General features: G+C 33.3%; 1 protein-coding gene across 5 annotated transcripts; it reads right to left on the bottom strand.

The window, feature by feature from the left end:
* Positions 1-126: 126 nt before the first annotated feature.
* LOC117932114 (autophagy-related protein 3) lies at positions 127-14516 on the bottom strand. 5 transcript variants are annotated; one of them, XM_034853164.1, is made up of 10 exons: positions 14243-14516; positions 5833-5903; positions 5138-5254; positions 4387-4553; positions 3023-3108; positions 2496-2547; positions 1146-1211; positions 943-1070; positions 638-741; positions 127-443 (listed from the first exon to the last, which is right to left on the bottom strand). In XM_034853164.1, the coding sequence occupies exons 1-9, from the start codon at positions 14401-14403 to the stop codon at positions 645-647; spliced, it is 945 nt and encodes a 314-aa protein (XP_034709055.1). In that variant the 5' UTR covers positions 14404-14516; the 3' UTR covers positions 127-443; positions 638-644. The 5 variants fall into 5 exon arrangements, with proteins under 5 accessions (XP_034709055.1, XP_034709056.1, XP_034709054.1 ...); XM_034853165.1 differs by having other exon boundaries at positions 127-448; XM_034853163.1 differs by having other exon boundaries at positions 633-741.
* Between the last annotated feature and the right edge of the window lie 6059 nt (positions 14517-20575).

Here is a 20575-nt window from a genome sequence, read left to right on the forward strand (position 1 = left end):
AAACTAAGCGGGCACATCACATGTGTCAACCATCACACTAATAACATGGCGATGGCAACTAGCCTAATAACAATGTGCCACCTCTCATTTTTGTGCAATAGTTAAATACACCAAAATATGAAATGATTGAATTTAAAACACAGAAAAGTCTTTATATGCATTAACGTGGTTTCGTTTACAGACTGCACATATACCCTAAATTCATTTGACTCCATAAATAGTGTTATCATTCCAGTAAACACCAAACAATAGTCATCCAACGATCACAGGTATAAACATCTGAGAGACATCATATATATATGTATATATTTACAAAGTGGCTTCACCCCGAGAAATGGGCTTTTCTGAGCAGTTGCATCAATTTTGAGTTCCCTACTTCCCCTCCCATCTCTAATTTAATTTACTTCAGCCTGGATCTCAAATGTAAATCTGCAACAATCAGCCTACACTTCAGACATGCAATATTGAACAGAAATTTTATTACAAACATGAGCCAAAAGCTGGGAACTTTTATTAGCTTAAAATATTTTAAAGCTTTATTAAAAAATTGACATGAATGAGAAGAATATCTCCCCATTAGCTCTCATGGATCCCATCTAATACTTGCATGAACAGGAATAAAAGGATTTTACCTTACTTTAAGATCAGCTACTGGAGCTACCAAGATCAAAGTCCATGGTGTAATCATATTCAATAGTAGGGATCACAGAGGCCACAAATTTCAAGAATAGGAAAAGGTACCTACAAAAATTGCAATCCAGATGAAATCGTCTATCACAATACAGATATTTATCTATCCAATATTTTATCTTAGCTCAACCATTTAAATGGCATAATTTGCATTGCAATTCAAAAGATACTTTGGAATATTGCGGGTATTATATTTTTAGTAGCAGGATAAATAAATCAGTTTTATAACCAAAATGGTGGGAAGAAGATTACTTGTCAACTTCTGGTTCAACTCCACGTGACATTAGCACATCGATGATCTTTTTCATCACAGCCCCATGTCGACAGGGATGTACAGATGCATGCTTGCCAGGCAAGTGAGGATGATCTTCAATGGTTACCTGTATTTAAACAAGTAACTTTAAATTTAATCAAATACAATAAAGAAAATAAACAGTTTACCAGAGACCACTCACTGTTTTATGTGCATGGTCTTGACTAACATCTTCCAGTACAAGCTCGGGCTGTAGAGGCATCCTTGCCTAACACAAAGTTCCAAGAGCATCCCAGTAAGTAGCATAACAGTGGTAATTAGTTTAAAATAGTTGTGTGCGTAAAGCAGAAAAAAATTCCATCAAAATTCCAACTACAAAATGCTTCCCAATAAAGGACAGTGTATTCCAAGGCTCTAGCAACCATTAAAGTGCCAAACTGAATCACCAGTATATGCATTTTCTGACTTTATACCAGGAAAGAGTGACCAACCTAAATTTTGTTGAAATGAGTGTCAAACCTAATTTGCTGAAATTTAGGGCATACCACAAGTAATGTACCGAATTTATAAAAAACAATATGTAGGCATGCTTTGAAGCTTGAACTCCTCTTTTCTAAGTTTGGCTAATACAATTCCGTCAGCCTCTTATTTAAAGTCAAAATTTGTTTTTTTTCGCCCAAAAAATATACTAAATATGCATTTTTTTTCAAACTATCCTTCAAAATGGACTTTTTTGCTATGATGGCAAACTGTGGTTTAGTGTTTCAGACAACGCCGCAGGGTGAAGATACAGATTTCTTAGCTGCACAGAGTTTGTATTTTAGTCAGAAGTCACAGTTTTGTCATGTGGTTCTAATTTAAGTTTGCAAAAAGAAAAAAATATTGCCAGCACATGAGGCCTATTTAAGTTTAAAAAATAATATGGAAGGATGACTATTGAAAACCTATTTTAACTTTAAAATCTTAATTTAAAGATTCCTTGAATAGGTCTTAATTCTAAAATTTAAATTTATCCCTTTCATCGTGTTTACAAATATTTTCATGTGCGCACGCACACACCCTTGGGGTCGGGGCCAAGTGGCATGGGCTAGGGGGTGGATAACAGAGATTCCAGGTTCAATTCCATGTAATAGGAATAAAAGAAAAACAAATAACTATAAAAATGGTATTGAACAAACACGCATGCCACCAATAAATTGAGTTGGGCTCAAACAGGCAGATCTTTTAATGGCTCAAGCTTAGCTCATTAGGAAATCAATGGAAATAGAAACTTAAGCTCAAATCTTCATTCTTTTGGGCCAGTTAATAAAGCCCAAATACATTGCCCTGTTCTTTTTCTTTTTTCTTCTTTTGTGGTATAGTAGTCTGAATGCAGGTAAATCAACCACATTTCAAAATTTAAAAGGAAGAAGGAAAAGAAAGGAATTAAAAAAGCATTGATTCATAAACCAAAAGCAATATCTTCTAATAAAACAGGGGAAAAACCCTGAAATCACATAAGTAGACATGTCTGTAGAAACAAAAGCCACATGGAAAATACACAAGGATGTACCTCATCATATCCAGTAAGCCACACACGAGGAGTTTGATAATATTTATCATACCTGGAAACAAGGCAAAATCAACCAAATTAATGCCATGGAATGAACTCCTGGTATTAATCATTAAATGGATAATAAAACAGGGGAAAAAAACCCGTTATGGCATTGCCCCATGGTGAAGTATGAGACTTGTTGAACCTGAGATAATCAACTCCCTCTCCAACCAAAAATAAGACATGGTCCTTATACACACACACACACACACAATAATTTCAATCGTGCTCCATGATTCTGAGATAATCCACTCTAAAGATGTCACAAAAAGAGGGGAAAAGGAAAAAAAATAAAAACAAAATATAAAAGAGGATCTTAGAAATTTGAAGGGATCAAGTGTTTGACTTCCTCTATTTTCCAATTTAAATCAAATGAAAGTAGAGAAGTTATAAGGTCTTATGACATAGACAGCTATAAAGCAATCAGATATTAGTTTGCACTACCGTAAAGAAAATAAATTAATCATAAAATTGAATTATCTTACGTGATGCTGACATCATAGGTTCGAGTTCGTAGAATATTGTCGTCATCGGGTTCATGTGCAACAAGATATGGCATTTGAAGTGTTGCCTGCATTAATTATGCGTACATGTACACCACAATTCACAGCAAATTAAATTTGTAACTATGTAAATTGTATGATTAACTAGTGAAACAAAAAAATAATACAACCATATGCATTGAATTAGATGATTATAATAACAAAATATTATTATCATTCTATGCAAGAGATCAGAACATGGTTTGGTGGCCTACAGTATCATCGGTCTTGACCATGAATGTTACCCAGTAGGCATAATAATATCTAACCTAAAGTCACAGTCATGTCTAAAATGTCCATTGGAATCCTTTTATAGATCTTTTCAATTATGCAGTAAATTAATCCTCATTGCCTCATCAGATGACAGATCTGCTTTCTCAACAAAATTTGTTATGCACTGATTTAATAATAAGTTAGCTAACAAATCTCTCCGTTTTGACACTTTTAATCAGGTATAAAAGGAAATCGAACTAATTCCTATATCTAACTTATGAAGTATGTTTCTGTTTTCCCTTAAAAGAATAACAGCAGCAGCAACAACAATAAAAACAACTTTAAATGTGATTGAATTTACACTAAGGGAATGTTTAACCTTGTAAGGGATGTTTCTGAGTCAATATCAATTCTGCATAGATATTAAACCAGGAAGCCATTGTTCAAAGCAGGGCCAGTTGACATGAATATACACGATTATCTGAAGTTCTAAACTAAAAACATGAATTAAAATAGATTGGTTTTGCACTTATCAACAATGCCTTTCCTCTTTTTTAGTGCTAGAACAAAGGCTTACTCTTTAACATTTCAAGGCCCAAGAACCCAAAATAAGAAATCTTCATTAACAAGGCTGCTAGTGAGCAATTTAACCAAATGCAGAAAATGTTATCAACAAGCACTAGTAATTTGCAAACTACAAGAATTTTCAGAAAATTATGTCTAAGAAAATGTTTGATGGCATAGACCCATCAAATAGATTAAGCCAGGTTCAATAGACATGTACAGGGGCAAAGCCAAGAAGGATACCAAGGTGGGTCATCACCGAACTACAGATCTGGAATTTCCTCCAAGGAGGATGTAATTTCTGTAACTTGTATTCTAGTTCTTCCTTTTTTTTCCTTTCATTTTTTAATGATACACTGCAATGCATGCATTACACAATTCAAGAAATGCTTCATTGATCTGGAAATTTAATAGAAACTAGCACCATCATTTTTTGGGCAGATTTGCAGACAAAATTAAAAATAGCAACATTGCTGCCTACATATAGTTATCATTTTTCATAAAGATTAGTTTACAGGATCACAACTTACAGCATCTGCTTCAACAACATTGTCAGTTTCTTCATAATCTGCCATGTCAGGAATATCTTCTTCCTCCTCACCCCCAAAGTAAGAGGGGATTGACTTTATGGCCTTATCCTTGCTGATATCTAAAGTCTCCATTGAAGGTAAGTTCTCTTCTGCATCACCTTTAGTTTCTACAGAAAAGACAGTTAAATTTCAAAAGCTTAAACTTAAGACACTCAAACATACTACTTCAAGAAGTAATATGGCATCAACAACTAAGTGGACATTGGATCTTTAGATCCAGTGGTGAATTCTCCAGTGAATCTGTTTTCTACCTTACAAATGAAAGATAATCAATCATCCTTCCCAAACACCGTCTTTCATCGAAATCTAAGTACTATTACCATTGGTGGCATTTTCAGAGACCATGGTTATGATATATTATGGTATTTTTGGTGCCTTTCAGGAGGGGGATCACTATCAAATTGTAAGGCAAGATGATAGATGTTATTAATCCAAGATAAATGATAGATGTCAACTTGATAGATGTTATTAATCCAAGATGATTTCATGGGCTAGAGAAGGCAAGATCGGAGTTGGGTGTATAACATTGGATAAGGCAGACCTCTGACTTAAGCTAATAGATTGGTGCTTGTTTTTGTTTCAGTGCATGGTTAAGAGAATGGAGTAGATAAATGATATTTTTGTACCTGAAGGAACACCTTGTCCTTCTTACATTTGTTACAACAGTTTCTTATCCAAAAAAAATAGGTACCTTTTGGTTTCCCATGGGTTGCTAACCAGCCATCATTATCTTCATTATCAAGAAGAACTTCCCCACCCGCAGCTTCGTATTCTTCTTCAACAGATGCAGCCCTTCGCAGGCAAGGGACTGAAAAAGTAAGCAAACAGTTGATCCTTGCTTTGAACCCTACCAATTGGAAGAAGCTAAAAACAGATTTTGGATAATAGTAATAATCTAAAAAAGAGCTGCTGGAAGTTTTCCTCCATACTGATATCTATGATTCCACCTATGATATATCTCACTTAGAAAATAAATAAATAAATAAATAAAACAACCAAACAATTAGAGCCTAATCATCCAAAAAATAGAGCATTTTTTCCAAAAGGGGAAAAGGCAAGTAAACCATGACATGTTGGTGGAAGATTCCTTATTACATTAATTTTTTAAAGCATAATAAAATTATTTATTGGAGATGTTCCATCACAGTGAATGACTTCAAAGGTTCCCCATGGTGACCCTGTAAGCTGGGGAAAGAATGCCTAAACTCAACCATGACAAGGTAACTAATAAAAGGCAAAAAGGAAAAGTGGAAATGGAACCATAGTCAATCTCATCACTTCAGAGTCTTTATCATAGCCAAATATTAACCACCACTCAAACATGGAATGTTACTAAAAGAAAAATAATAAGAAAGAAAGCGAAAGAACCAGAGGTATTTGTTTTACCATTTCTAGTAATCAAGTACTGCTTTTCGGGAGGTAAATATGACTTCCTCTTGCCTGGCTCACCAGATTCCCTGACAAGATGACATGATGAGAAAACTAAACGTTTTTCTTGATAAGAAAATGAGAAACATCATTACATAAATCAGGAAAATTACTAGAAAAGGATGATGAAGAATCCTCCAAAAGCTGTGCAGAGAATGACCATGCAAAGAAACCCAAAAACCCAGAAACTCTGGGTAATATAAGACTTGCTGGCTCAAAGAGAGTCAAATAAGTCCAACATGCTAGTTCTTTTACCAACTCAAATAGGTAAAGAATTCAATTCAATTAGGTCTAGTAATCACACCAAATAAATACCTAAAGATCAGTTGAACAAGATTTATCAATCTTCACAAATATATCAAAGGCACGTTTTATCTTCAATTGATTAGCTTAGTTTTTGTCATATCAAGTGAAAGAATATCCTGGACAGTTTTTTTTTTTTTTTTTTTTTTTATGAGAAAACCTAATGGGGAAAACCGCAGCACTTAATAAAGATAAAGTAGTGCACAATAAGTTTACAGGGAAAAATACTGGTGTGTTGATTACCCGATTTGAATCCTCCAATCTCAGCATCTGAGGTCAAATCGCAAAGCACAAATGAACCACTCCCATGACACGCAAGAACCATTTCCATGACTTGCACAAAGCAACAGATTGATCCATGGCTAGGTACACGTCAAAGATTTGAACTACAAACCCATAACACACAAACACCAAAGCCCATCAGCAGACACTTGAATCCTTGAATGGGTATAAGCTATATGAGCCCTATTCTACTATCATTTTGAGATTTTCTCTCAAAGTATGAGGAGGCAAAAGTCTGGATCTCACAATTTCACTAGTATTTGGGGGCTGATAGAGTATGTTTTCTGAGAGAAAATTACAATATCAATGTCACCAAAACCCTTGCTTGCTACAAAAATGTTTGTTAAGATTTATAAATAAGAAAACCAATTTTATTAACTGCTTGATTGATTGAGCATTACAACATTGCGAAATCAATTGTCTATCAAAAAAACATTGAGAAATCAATTGAGCTTGTTTTGCCGTTGATTGACACAAGAAACTAGAGTTCAATTAATCAAATAAAAGCTTTGAGAGGTGAAGCAAAACTTCTAAGGACATGTTGCTAATGAAGAAAAAAAGAAGATAATTTAACCACCTATTTCTTATAGTCTCAAAATCATGTACGATGCCTTAAAATGCGTCTTGACTTATTAGGTGGACTCAAATGCATGTGTTGGGCTGCTGGTATTTGCCTAAGTGTTAGATTCCTCAGGGCCTATGACACATGGACACACAAGTAGTAACCTAATTTTCATTTTTTTCCCCTTATTTTATATCTTTGGCCAAATTGAAATTCAATGTTTTCAAAACCTAACCAAGCATTGAACCGAAAAAGTTATTGATTCACAGTTCATTGGTCGGACCGGTGGCTGAACCACAGTCGAACCGGTGATGTAAAAAATATATAATTTATATTTTATTAAAATAAAAAATAATTTTAAAATATTTTAAAATATATAATTAAAATTTAATAATATTTGTAATATTATTTATTCATTTTTATATAAATGCATTAATATTTGAAATTTATTAAACAAAATATATAAAATATTTAAATATGAAAATCTATTGAAAATGGAAAAAAAATCGTATTATGTACTTTTATATGTCTATTTATATTATTTTTTGAAATAGCCTATGTAGTTGCTTCCTGTAAGGTTTCAACACAAGCAAAGGCATAGCAAAGCGTAGAGATTATCCTATTGTGAACTTGAGGTCTATGGTTCAAGCTCCCTTGTTGCAACAACAAAGCTGATTTTTTCTTTAAACCCTTTCACATTGATCCTACATCGGAAATGAGAGGAAACATGAAGAGCTTTATAAACCTCTTCCCATCCATCACAAACTAAATGACTGTTGGGCCATGGGGCTTAATGCATGGCTTAATGACCCATTTTGCAAGATAGGAGTGGGCATTGAATATTGGGCCGTGAGGGAAATTTGGCCCATTTTCCCAAAATAAAAAGGTGGTGGTCTTGACCCGTTTAGTTCTTGAAGAACTATTTGGCTCACCCAGTTCACCAGTCCAACCGTCGGTTCAAGTGGTTCAAGACTAGTCCAATGGGTAGACGGTCCAAAGTGGGGAACCAGACCGAAAAGGCCACCGGTTGACGGTTTGACAAGCCAGTCCGGTCTAGTTTTCGAAACCCTGGTTAAGTTAATCTAGAATGTTTGGTATAAGTACTTAATTTGTCTTTGTGCAATGAGTGCCAAATTACTAAAGTAAATGAGAATGAATTTAGGAACTTGTTATTCTTTTTCTTTATTCAATGCATATATGACAAACAAGATGTTGAACACGAGTTTTTGGGTTTTTGGGATGCCAAGGAAAGGAAAGGTTTTCTCTTAGTGGAGGAAAGGGAGGTTAGAAGGGGGTGGTGGAGGATTTTAAAAAATGGGCAGAGATGGAGGAAATCTCTTGGAGACAAAAATCAAGAGAACTTTAGCGAAAAAGGGGAGATAAGAACACTAAATTTTTTCAGAAAAAGGCCCATGCACAAAGAATACAAATTTTTTTGGCTAAGATACAGGTGAATGGTGAAATGTTAATCGAGGAAGTTGACATTAAAGGAGGAGTGGCAAATGCTTTTTGCATGACTCTATTTGAGTTAGGGGAGTGGAGACCAAGCATTAGTGGCTTGTCCTTTGAATCCTTGTCTAGTGTTGATTCAAAGGCTTTGGAGATCCCTTACTCAAAAGAGGAGGTCCTTGCTACTTAAGGGATAAAGCCCCTAGTTTGGATGGCTTCTCCATGGCCCTTTTTTAGTTTTGTTGGGATTTGTGAAAAGGAAGGTGATGGGGTTTTTTGCAGAGTTCCATGATTTAGGATCCTTTGAGAGGAGTTTAAACGTCATGTTCATAGCCTTGGTTCCAAAGAAAGGGGGTGTAGAAGACTTAAAGGACTTTAGACCAATTATCTTAGTAAGAGGTTTATACAAGCTTCCAGCAAGGGTCCTAGCCAACAGACTTAAAAAGGTGATGGGTAACATAGTCTCAGATTTTTAGCATGCCTATCAAGAGACAAATTTTGGATGCGTTTTGATAGCAAATGAGGCCATTGATTCTAGACTTAAAGACAACTCAAGAGGGATCATTATTAAGTTTGATATTGAAAAGGCTTACAATGATGTAAATTGGAGTTATGTTCTTGTAGGATTCGAAAATATGGGCTTTAGCTCCAAATGGATTAGTTGGATTAAATGGTGCATCTCTATCGTGCATTTCTATATCTTGGTCAATGGATCCCCATCAAGTTTTTTGTAAAGCTTTAGAGGTTTGAGACAAGGAGATCCTTTGTCCCATTATATGTTCATCATGGCAATTGACGCTACGCTCTTTCCCCAAAGAGAGTCGAGGTGGGGTGTTGGGGGGGGGGGGGGGGGGGGGGGGATTGGGGGGTTTATTAATTCTTGGTTAGAATAAGAGATGGTGTGGGGGTGGAGGTCTCCCATTTGTTATTTGCGAATGATACCCTCATTCTCTATGATGCTTGTAAGGAGAACCTAAAGTACCTGAGTTGGGTTTTTATGTTGTTTGACACAATATTAAGGCTAAAGGTCAACCTGGAGAATTTTATGTTGTTTGACACAATATTAAGGCTAAAGGTCAACCTGGAGAAAAACAAGTTGATTCATGTTGGGGTGGTTTCAAATATGGAGGATTTTGCTAGAGTTTTAGGTTACAAGGTGGGCATTCTCCTAACCACCTATTTAGGCCTTCCTTTGGGAGCCCCTTTCAAGTCCTATAAGGTTTGGGATGGGTGGAAGAAAAATTCTAAAGGAGGTTTGCTTGGTGGAAGAGAGAGTATCTCTCAAAATGTGGAAGATAGACTTTGATAAAAAATACTTTGTCCAACTTGTCAATTTATTTCATATCCCTTTTTGTCATCCCAAAGAGGGTAGTCGCTAGATTAGAAAATATTCAAAGAGATTTTCTTAGGGATAGGGGGCCTTTGGAACATAAGTTGCATCTGGTGAATTGGTCTATTGTTCACATGGAAAAGCATAAAGGGGCTTAGGCATAAGAAATTTATCCATCCTTTTTTTGATAGATAAGAAATTTATCCATCCTTAATAAGACCCTTATGGGAAATGGTGTTAAAGATTTGTGAGTGAAAGAAGTCCTCTTTGGAAATGGGTAATTGTTAGTAAGTCTGAGCAAGAAAGGGGGTGGTGTGCTAAAGAGGCAAGGGAGGGTTATGGAGTGAGGGTATAGAAGGCAATCATGGGTGGTTGGGAGGCTTTCAAGGATAGAACAAGTTTTAAGGTGGGTTTTAGGAACAAAGTGAAGTTCTAGAAGGGCAAGTGGAATGGGGGCACACCTTTGAGGGAGTCTTCCTTAGAACTCTATTTTATACCCTCTTTAAAAAATGCTAAGGTGGTTGACGTTTGGGATGGTAGTAGCTAGAGCCCAAAGTTTATAAGACAGTTGCATGACTGGGATTTAGAGGAGGTAGAAGTCTTTTTTAGGAGGTTGCATGAGCATTCCATTAGCATGGGCATTGAAGATAATATGGAGTGGTTGGTTACAAAGAATGGTCGCTTCTCATTTAAGTTCTTTTATTCCTCTTTGTCAAATAGGAGAGTAGAGTCGTTTTCTTATAGCACAATGTAGAATTCCTGGGTCCCATCAAGAATTAGCTTCTCTAGGAAGCAACTTAGGGCAAGATTATGACTCTGGATCAACTCAAAAGGATGGGTTGGAAGATTCCTAATAGATGCTACGTGAGCAAAACAAAAGAAGAAATGGTTAACCATATTCTCTTTCATTGTTAAAAAGTAGGTTTTTGTGGCAATTGATTTATGCTCTTTTTAGTGTGCAATGGGTGATACACTTTTCAGTTAGGGGTATTCTTTTGAGTTGGGCGGGTCTTTTGTAGGAAAGAAGAGAAAGTAGGCTTGGAAGGTTGCTCCGTTGTACTTGTTTTAGACTACTTGAAGGGAGAGAAATAAGAAAGCTTTTGATAATTGTGAAATCATGGACCAAGCATTTAAGCATTCCTTCTTGTATCTCTTTTAGGATTAGGTTAGAGTGAATATTAGGGATTGTTCCTTGTTGTTGATAGACTTTGTGGATGGGTAAGGCTCTATGTATGGTGCGATTGCTGATTTTTGTGCCTTAGCACCGGTTTTTGGGTTTTAGGTTGCTTTGTATATGTAGTGTATACCTACTTGTATTTTCTTTTGTTTAATACAATCTTTACTTACCTATCAAAAAAACAATCTCATACCTAAACCCTTGTCATTTAATATCCAATAGAGGGGCGTCTATATTTTTGAGTGTCCATGAAACAAAGTCATTGATAGTGTTCAAAGCAAATATAGACGGATGGAACACTTGCCTTCATACTACAACTTGATTTAATTGGGTTTAGCTTTCAAGGATGATGAAATATCAATACAAAGATTGAAATATTCCTTTTTATGCTCACTTTGGTCTGAGGCAAAGCTGTTTATAATAGAATGCCCTCAAACTTTGGTGAATTTTATAGATTGGTTGGGATCATTGTAAGGTTTTTGGGCCTTTTGGTTGTTGGGTCTCTTATTTGTCTTTGGCCTCTTTTGGTGGTGGGTGTATAGGTTTGTATACTTTGCATAGGTTGTATTCCCTGAGTCGCTTCTTTGGCGTCTCTTTTTAAATGAATTTTCTTTACTTATCAAAAAAAAAAAAAAAAAAATTTTAATAGGCTTACTTTAATTGGATGATTATAACTTGATTTAATTGAATAATCATGATCCTAACTAACCCAAATAAATACTACAATGGAATATGCCAATACTAAATTCATAATACACCAAATTAAGATGGTTCTCAAGCTGCAATTAGTTTGTAGGCATATAAACTTGAGAATACGAATCATATTTCTGAAAATCAATTCTCAAAGTATAATGGATATGAGATTCCATTCAAACTTTTGCTTAAATTTGGGAATATGGATTCCTTTCAACTTTTATTCCCATTCTAGTGTTCGGTTATTATAGGATTGAATTGAGAATTAGAATTTATAGAACTACCTTCAAATAGTATTTTAATACAATAGATTTATTTATAAATAAAGAAGGACAAGACTTAATTGTCCACTTTCTTTTATCTTACCAAATCTATGATAGGTATTAGATCTGCTCAATTTGAGAGAATCTCACATCCAAGGAAGTTAAAATTTTGAGATCTATGTGCATCCTAAATATAGCAATCTTGTACTTGATAAAGAAACACTCATTCCCTAATTACGATATTCAAAAACAAATACGCCCTCAGTCATCAGCATCTAAATTCCAGAAGAACAATATTTCTGGAAATGGATGCTAGACTGAAATAGATACAATATTCTCATTCTAATATTTGGTTAAAATTAGGAGTTTAAGATTCCCTTTAACTTTTATTCCCATTATAGTATTTCATAATCCTGGAAATTGCTTCAGAATTAATGTGAATTTAAAAAATAATCCTTTTAAGTGTGTTTGGCTCATCAGCATCTAAATTCAGGAATGAGAATCAAATTTCTAGAAATGGATGCCGAAAATGAAATAGTTATGGGATTCCCATTCTAATATTTTGTTAAAGTTGAGAATTTAAGGTTTTGTTTGGAAACTATTTTGAAAAAAGTTTTCTAACTTAGAAAACACATTAAACAAATTTTTTATTAACAAGAAGTTTCTAAGAATTTCTTTTTGAAAATGAGGTCTTCATGGAAAATATGTTGAGAAAACTGTTTTTCATATTTAAGTTTCCAATAAGAATCTTGTTCATGAAATTGATGTGCTATTTTCACAGTGGTTGTTTATAAAATTTCATCATTGCCTATCACAAAATATAAAGAATAAAAACAAATTTGTTCCCAAAAACAATAGAGAACTAATTTCGATAACATTGTCAAACCGGCTTAAGATTCCTTTCAATTTATATTCCCATTCCAGTATTTAGTAACCCCTGCCCCACCCCCCCTCAAGAGTACCTTGTACTAAAAACTTTATCACCTCAAAAACTTATTTTCCAAAAAAAAAAAAATAAGAAAAATAAGGGGGTGGATTAAAAGTTTAGCCATCATTTGTAAGAAAAAGCACAAGAAGTTTCATCAACAAAAATAGCCTTAAGAATAAAAAAACTAGAACACAAAACTGGAGGAACCAAAATTGTGTTTTCAGGCTGTATTTTAAAATATAACAAAAACCCTAAGCTCTGATATCATTTTCAATATGAAGATTGACAGGGAAATTCTAATTTCTACATTTTAACTTAAACTTGACTTTTCCAGAATTTCTGATTGTAGCCAGTTTTGTATGGCCAAAACTATTGAATCATATTAGCTAAAATACCATCAAATTTAGACCAAATTCTGTATTATTCATTTAAAATTTCAGCGGATCAATAAAATAATTTTATGGCCAAATTTAACAGTTTTTAATCTAATTCTTTTGTAGTTTAAAACAAAATTCAAAACTTAAAAGGTCATGATTTTTCCTGAACTCAACACAAGTTGATTTGGAGCATAGGACATGATTTGAAATCCAAATTAAGACACTAATCCAACTTAATCCTAGCAGAGACACAAAGCACACAGTGCATAGGACATGCCCTCCAAAGCCTAATCCAGTAAACACAATACCAACTTAGTCAATATTGCACTGCCTAGAGGGAGCACATCTGAGCGCCTCAAGATCAAAATTTATGCCCAGAGTCCACACTTGGCACCATCCATGGGCTTCTAGTCCTCATGGACACTCTAAACACCTTTTTGGATGGGTAGAGCCACCATGTTGCCCAAGGAAATAGCAAGCTTAATGCCAAAACACATCACCAGGACTGACCAAAGCCAACATATTCCCACCTGACCTATAGAGCATTGCAAAACCCCTATTACAGCTTTAACAACAGTTACAAGTTTCAGAAACTTGACATTCAAAGCTAAACATTCAGATCAACATTATAAACCTTGAAAGGAATAAAACATCCATATTCAAAATTAAATCATACATCAATATCAATTCACAATACAAAAAAAAAAAAAAAAATTAGCATCAAATCATGACATCTGAAATACATACATCGCCCATAACAGACATCGAACAACAGTATCAATCAAAATAAGAACCAACTCATATTTTTCCACAAAATTGAAAGGATTGCAAGAACTGATCCTGTTGCTTCCGCGGAATGCCCAATCACGTGATTAGAATGATTGAGGAGCAACAACCCACCTCCGGCAATTCAAAGCCGAATAATCGAAATTGGCAACAACAAACACACCAATATCAACCAAAACCAAAACGTCGGCACAAAAACACAAAGAATTGGAAATTACCAAGACCAGGTGGGGCATTTTGAGACGAGATTATCGCCGGCGATGACGAATTCGGTGACGCTGAGAACACCTTTCTCTTTGAACGCAGAGACGGTACGAGGCCCAGTGATTCTCTCCACAGTTCCTTTGAAGGCTTCGTGAAGCTTCTGCGATAGAACCATCCTCTCTCGCTATGGAGATTTCGAAACCCTAGAAATCTCAGCAGGCAGGGTTTCGGAGCTTTTCGGGTTTTCGGTGAGGGAATATAGAGTATTTCAATCTACGGGAATTGCAGGCGCGTGAGTACACCGTCACATGCTAAACTTTTTAAGTGACAATATATTATTAAAACTAAATATGAGAATTAGATATATAAAGTGAATAAAATCCCAAGTCTATAACGACAGTGTTTTCTAATAACACGTTTTCTCAAACTACTTTTGAAAGCAAGATGATTCCAAAAACGTTATTTTTATGTTTTTAAAAATATGTCACCACCTATAAGCTTGTTTTGAAATCTTTTATTATTATTATTATTATTATTATTTCTTATTCTTCCTTTTTAATCCTTCAATTGTTGAAAAACTAAGCGATCGATCTTTTCTCAAGCTTGTTTTTAAAACTGTTTTTTGAAATATGGTCAAACAAGCTTTTTTTTATATATATATTAAAAAAAAATCGATAAAAATAACTTTTACTTATTCTCTAAAAATTATTCTTTATTTCACTTTATTTTTTAAAATTATTTTCAAAGAATAATGGTTAAACAGTGTTAATAATTTTTAAAAACAAAAAATTGTTTTTAAATAACATTACCAAACATACTCTAATGTATTTTCCTATTTTATAGTTTAAAAAATAAAAATATATTCATAAAAAATTTTAAGTAAACTAATCGTTTTTAATCTTTTTAGGGTCAAAACCCTATTCTTCTAGGAATTTCAATTTTTGAAAGAAAGAAAAAATTCTCTTTGGTACACTTGGGGGTGCATTTTTTCATTAGATATTATTATAATGAATTATTTTCCTAATTTTGGAAAATTTAACTTTTAACTATATCAAATTTTAATATTTCAAGAAAAGACCATTGGACTTATTTAAGTAAAATCTTGTGAGATCAGTAAAAAAATTAAAAAAATTAAAAAAAATAAAATCCTTTATTCCCTATTTTTGGGTTGGAGTTGAGATTTTTCTTCCCTCTAACTTCATTTATAAACTAATTATCAAAATTATCCAAATAATTATTTACTATCTTTTTATTTAAAATAATTTTTTATAGTGATCGTGAAATTTGTTATTCATAGTGACTTGGATAAGGATTGCTTAAAAAGTAAATTTACATCTATTTAATAAATAATTAGTTATTGAATTAAAGTCACATTAAGAGTGTGTTTCACACAGTTATTTTATGATGTATTTCTAGTTTTTCTAACACTTAAAATTTTTTATCTTTTAAGTATTAAAAGAATTATAAATACTTTCTAAAATTATTACCAAACACATTAAAATGTTAAAAACACTTCCTAAAATCACTACCAAACAGGTTATAAATCAACTTGCAATTGTCATACATGTAATAAGAATTTAGCTTAAAAAAATGAATCAAAGCAAGAAACAAACTAAGAAAAATAAGTTGTAAAAGAGAATTACGAGAATGAGAGAGTGAGGGAAAGTAAATAAAGAGTCTGTTTGGTATTGTATATAGTGGAAGTGTTTCTATTGGAAGTGTTTTCTTTTACAGCACTTCTGTGAGAAAGCGTTTTTATAAGAATTTGAAAAAAGTGATTCTAATAATGTTTTTATGATATATCACGTAAATACAAAAACATTTTTAATAATAATAAATTATTAAAAAGGACTTTTATTAAAAAAATATTATAATAAACCAAAAACTTTTATTACAAAAAAATATATAAATATTTATTATATTATTAAAAAAAAACTAAAAAAATATTTTTATGAAAATGAAGTGAAAAATGAAAAGAAAAGTGAGAAGAAAGTCAAGAGTGAAAGGAAAACGGAAGATAGCGATTAATGGTATTTTAGGAATACATGAAAAAATTGAAGTGTTTTTAAAGAAACACCACCCCAGTGCTTCTCTAAAAAAAATACTTCAAGTGTTTTTCAAAATATTACCAAACACCTATTTTTTACCTTAAAAATGCTTCAAAGTGATTTTAGGGTTAAAAACACTACCAAACTAGCTCGAAATGTAGTAGTCAGAACACCACTCTCTATAAAGCATTTACAACATTTCCCTTGATGTTCACCACATTAAAAGAATATGTTTTATTAAAACCTTTTTAGTAAAAAACTCAATGACTATTCTAATTGACTAGATAAGACAAGATATGATAAGTATATCGTAAGATATCATATCTTATTAAATAGAAAATACATATCCTAATATATAATTTTTAATGGAATATGATATATGAACATGATATCCTAAAGTAGTACATCAAATGAGATATATTATGTTATGTTTATATATAGTTTATGAAATGAATAAAAAATAACATAAATCGGCCATGAACCATGCGAATCGGTGGACCAGTTGGTTCCATAAGAACTAGCCATATACTATTTATAAATTTATATTTGTCTTGTATTTAATTATTATATAAAATATGATAAGTAAAATTAACTTAATTAAAATAATTTATAATATAAAATATTAGCAAATATATATAAAATATATAATTGTAGACCCCATTTTCTAGCTTTGTTTATATATATATATATATATATATATATATAAATAGCCTTCCGACCACTTTAAGGATCACCCGGAGGAGGACATTTGGAGTGGGGGGCCGACTTCTTGAAATGGAGCTTCATGGAATGCGTGGAGGAGTAGTTGACCGTAGCCATGCTGGTTGGGTGGATGGTGACACCATCCTCCGAGGACACACAGTACAACAGGTGCAGATTTTCCGGGGAGCAAACTGAAACGGAGGGTGATGAGTAAAAGGGGGGGGGGGGAAAGAAAAGAGAGGCAGAAAAGAGAAGAAAAGAAAATGAGGGGGTGGCTTCGGAGGAAACAGGTCTTTGGAGGGAGAGAAGTTTGCCCGAGGAAGAAAGAGTGCAGCGCATTCGTGACTGGAGGACCAGGTACGCATCCACTCATATTTTGTTCGTTCTTTATACATGCTCTGCTTCCCACGTCGTGCATGATTAAGGTGAGTATTCATTGACTTTCTCATTGATTGCCACGTCAGTTTCATTCTATTAGTAGAGACCCGATTTCAGAGACTTAGAGGGGTGCTACGGTTCATGCCGTACCCTCCTGATAAGTAACCTGACCCCCGAGCCCAATCCGGTTTTTCACAGACCATCTTTTCCAGAATAAGGAGTCGCACTTAGGGTTTTCTTTCTTATTTTGTTTACCCTCTTTTTTAAAAAATAAAACAAAATTAAGTTGCGACTCCAAGTCGATTCTTTTAGTAAATAAAATCATTTTGAAACAAAAATCGAGCTCGCCATCGAGTGGGAAACGCATGAGCCGAAATGCGGGGTCCACAATAAAGTTATGTGCAATAATATCATGAATGCATAAATGGTCATTTGGATGGCAATGCTTATTCCTTTTGAGATTTCCATGGCTGTTATCATGTTGACACCTATCGAACCAAGAAAATTATAAGCGTCAAGTCTCTATTTTTTTATTCTTGGAGTCTTTTAACTGAGTATAAAGAAAGAAAAAAGAAGTTTTAGAAAGTTCTAGAGACTTCCTCGATATAATCAAATCTGTTACAAATTATAATAAATTATGATTAAGAGAAATCTAAGGTGATAGTTGATGTAAGAGCTGCCATGTTTGTCTTCACACTTTATAAATACATAATAATCTAACATTGAAGTTGAAAGTTTCTTCACTAATAATAATAATAATAATTTAAAAGATATAAAAATAAAATTAAAAAACAATAGTATATAAAATTAAAATACAAAATATTGCTTTTTATTTTAATTTTTCTAAGATGGTATTTAGGGTGTAATAGTTTATAATTGTAATTTCATTTCATTTCATTTTATTTTTTCTATGTAGTTTTATTTAGTTGGCATTTCTAATATATTCTTTAATTTTTGAGATATTTTTTAGATGACTTCCTTTTTTTAAAAAAAAAAAAAAAACTTTTGTTTAGATTCTAAAGAGAATATAAATTTTTGGAGAAAAATAAAATTTAAATCGGATAAAAAGAGGAAAAGTAGCATTGTGGAAGAGTATTTTTAGATTATTATTATTTTTTTAAAAAGACAAAAAGTAGAGTAAGGGAAGAGGGGGTAGAAAAGGGGAGAAAGAGAGACTGAGACTGACTTCATTTAATTAGTCTCTTTTTTATTTGTCAATGACTTTTATTAAATATTAAAATATAATAATTCAGATTTAAAATTGGGTACAACATCTCCTTAATATTATGGAAAATTTCATATATATCAATATTAAAACAATTATCAATCTATACTACTTATAAAAATAGTAGCTGTTTTTCACTTTTTTATTTCCAAAAATACACTTATCAATACTAATAATTAATTTAAATAAGAATATAATCTTTTCATTTAGTTGAAGTTTTAATTATTTGATGTAACGAAAATCATTCTTAAAATTATCATCACAAACTTAAAAAGTAATTCAAAATTTAGCCTTTTCAATATTAATAATCAACTTAAATATAAATTTCATTTTTTTATTTAGTTAGAGTTTGTGAAACCAAGGTTTGGTTAATCTTGATTTTGATGATAACAAAACAAGGTTTAGAACTAATGATTATATTTCAAGTGTGATTAGGCAAGACGATTTCCAAAGTGGCAATCACAAAGACAAATCAAGCCAAGGAGAAATCATGAAGAAGAAGACCACCTCAAAGAGAAGTGTTTTTCAAGACCCAAGCTTCATAAGATCTCTTTGTAAGGTTGTTGGTGCACTAGGACTTTCATTCATTTCATTCTTTATTTATGCACCAAAATCATCCAAGAGTAATATTGTTTTAAATATCTTAAGAATTGGATGATTTCATGTTTTCAACTAAAACCTTATATTAAATGATTTTCAAACTTGTGTTAAAATGTTTTAAGTTGAAAAAGGTTGGGTGTTGAGCCAAAAAATGGCTCAACCGGTTCAATCGGTCAACCGGTTGTGCTCGTCCGGTCGAGGGCCGGTTGAGGGAGGCCAAAAAGTTTCTCTATCTCCCAGTGACCTTTTCTTCCCGGTCAAGGTTGAACTTCAACCGGTTGAGGTCCGATCGAGGTCCGGTTGAGGTCTGGTTGAGGTCCGATTGAGGTCCGGTTAAGGCCCAACGGTCACTTGCCAAGCATTAAATGTTAACGGCTAGTCAACCGGTCGACCCCTAGCTCGATCGGTCTAACCCCCAACGGCTAGTTTGATTTTTTTCTTCTATAAAAAGGCTTCAATCTTCATTGTTTCAAGAGCTTAACCTTCCCAAATCTTTCTTAATTATATTTGAGCCTTGGAAGAGTATTTTTGAATGCACCATTATTTCAAAACTTGCATAACTTTAGTGCATCATTCAATCCTAGTTTTTCTTGTATCATTTGAGCTTAAATTTCTTGTACTAGGATTTTTGAGAGATCATTCATTTGTAAATCTTTGAGAGGAAGTTTCTCAAGTGTGGGGTATCACTTGAGGGGTTGTTCAAGAGTGGGATATCTCTTAAGAAGTGTAAAGGGTGCTTGGAGCCAAAAGTCCAAGAGGGTGAATTGGAACCATAATCCAATTGTATTGCTTGAAGGCTTGGTTTGGAAGCCTTGGATTAGTGGAACCTCAAGCTCGGGATTGAAGCTAGAGGAGAGTGGATGTAGGCGGGGTTGTGCCGAACTACTATAAACTCTTGTGTTTGCATTATCTCTTCCCTACTCTTTAATTTATATGCAATTGTCCATATATCGATTATTATATACTTGCATATAATTGTCTCTTGCATTCACTTGTTTAAATTTGTGAAAAGAGACCATCACCCTCTTCACCCCCCTCCCCCCCTCCTCTAGGGTGATTACCATAGGTTGGATTAGCCTCAAATTTCTAACAGAGTTTTTATTACTTAGACGTAACTAAAACCATTTTTGAAATTACCATCATAAACCTAAAAGGTAATTCAAAATTTAATCCTTTTTATACTTATAATCAACTTAATTGGGAATTTAATCTTTTTATTTCGCTAGGGTTAATAGAAGTCATTCCTGACATTGCCATAACAAACCTAAAAACTAATGGAAAATTTAATTTTTTTCTTCTGCCTTCAATTTCTATTACATCAATTATTGCAATAGGGATTTAATTTAAAGTTTTAATTACTTGACTTAATGAAAATTTGTATGTTCATAACTTCA

Source organism: Vitis riparia, chromosome 15 (assembly GCF_004353265.1).
Source record: "Vitis riparia cultivar Riparia Gloire de Montpellier isolate 1030 chromosome 15, EGFV_Vit.rip_1.0, whole genome shotgun sequence".
NCBI classification, from domain to species: Eukaryota; Viridiplantae; Streptophyta; class Magnoliopsida; order Vitales; family Vitaceae; genus Vitis; species Vitis riparia.

Coding starts and splice junctions, on each gene's coding strand:
- LOC117932114 (XM_034853164.1), bottom strand. CDS start 14,403: ATGGTTCTATCGCAGAAGCTTCACGAAGCCTTCAAAGGAACTGTGGAG. Junction 4,554..5,137: donor AACCCATGGGAAACCAAAAG/GTACCTATTTTT, acceptor TCTTTTCTGTAG/AAACTAAAGGTGATGCAGAA. Junction 742..942: donor GTTGAACCAGAAGTTGACAA/GTAATCTTCTTC, acceptor CAATTTTTGTAG/GTACCTTTTCCTATTCTTGA.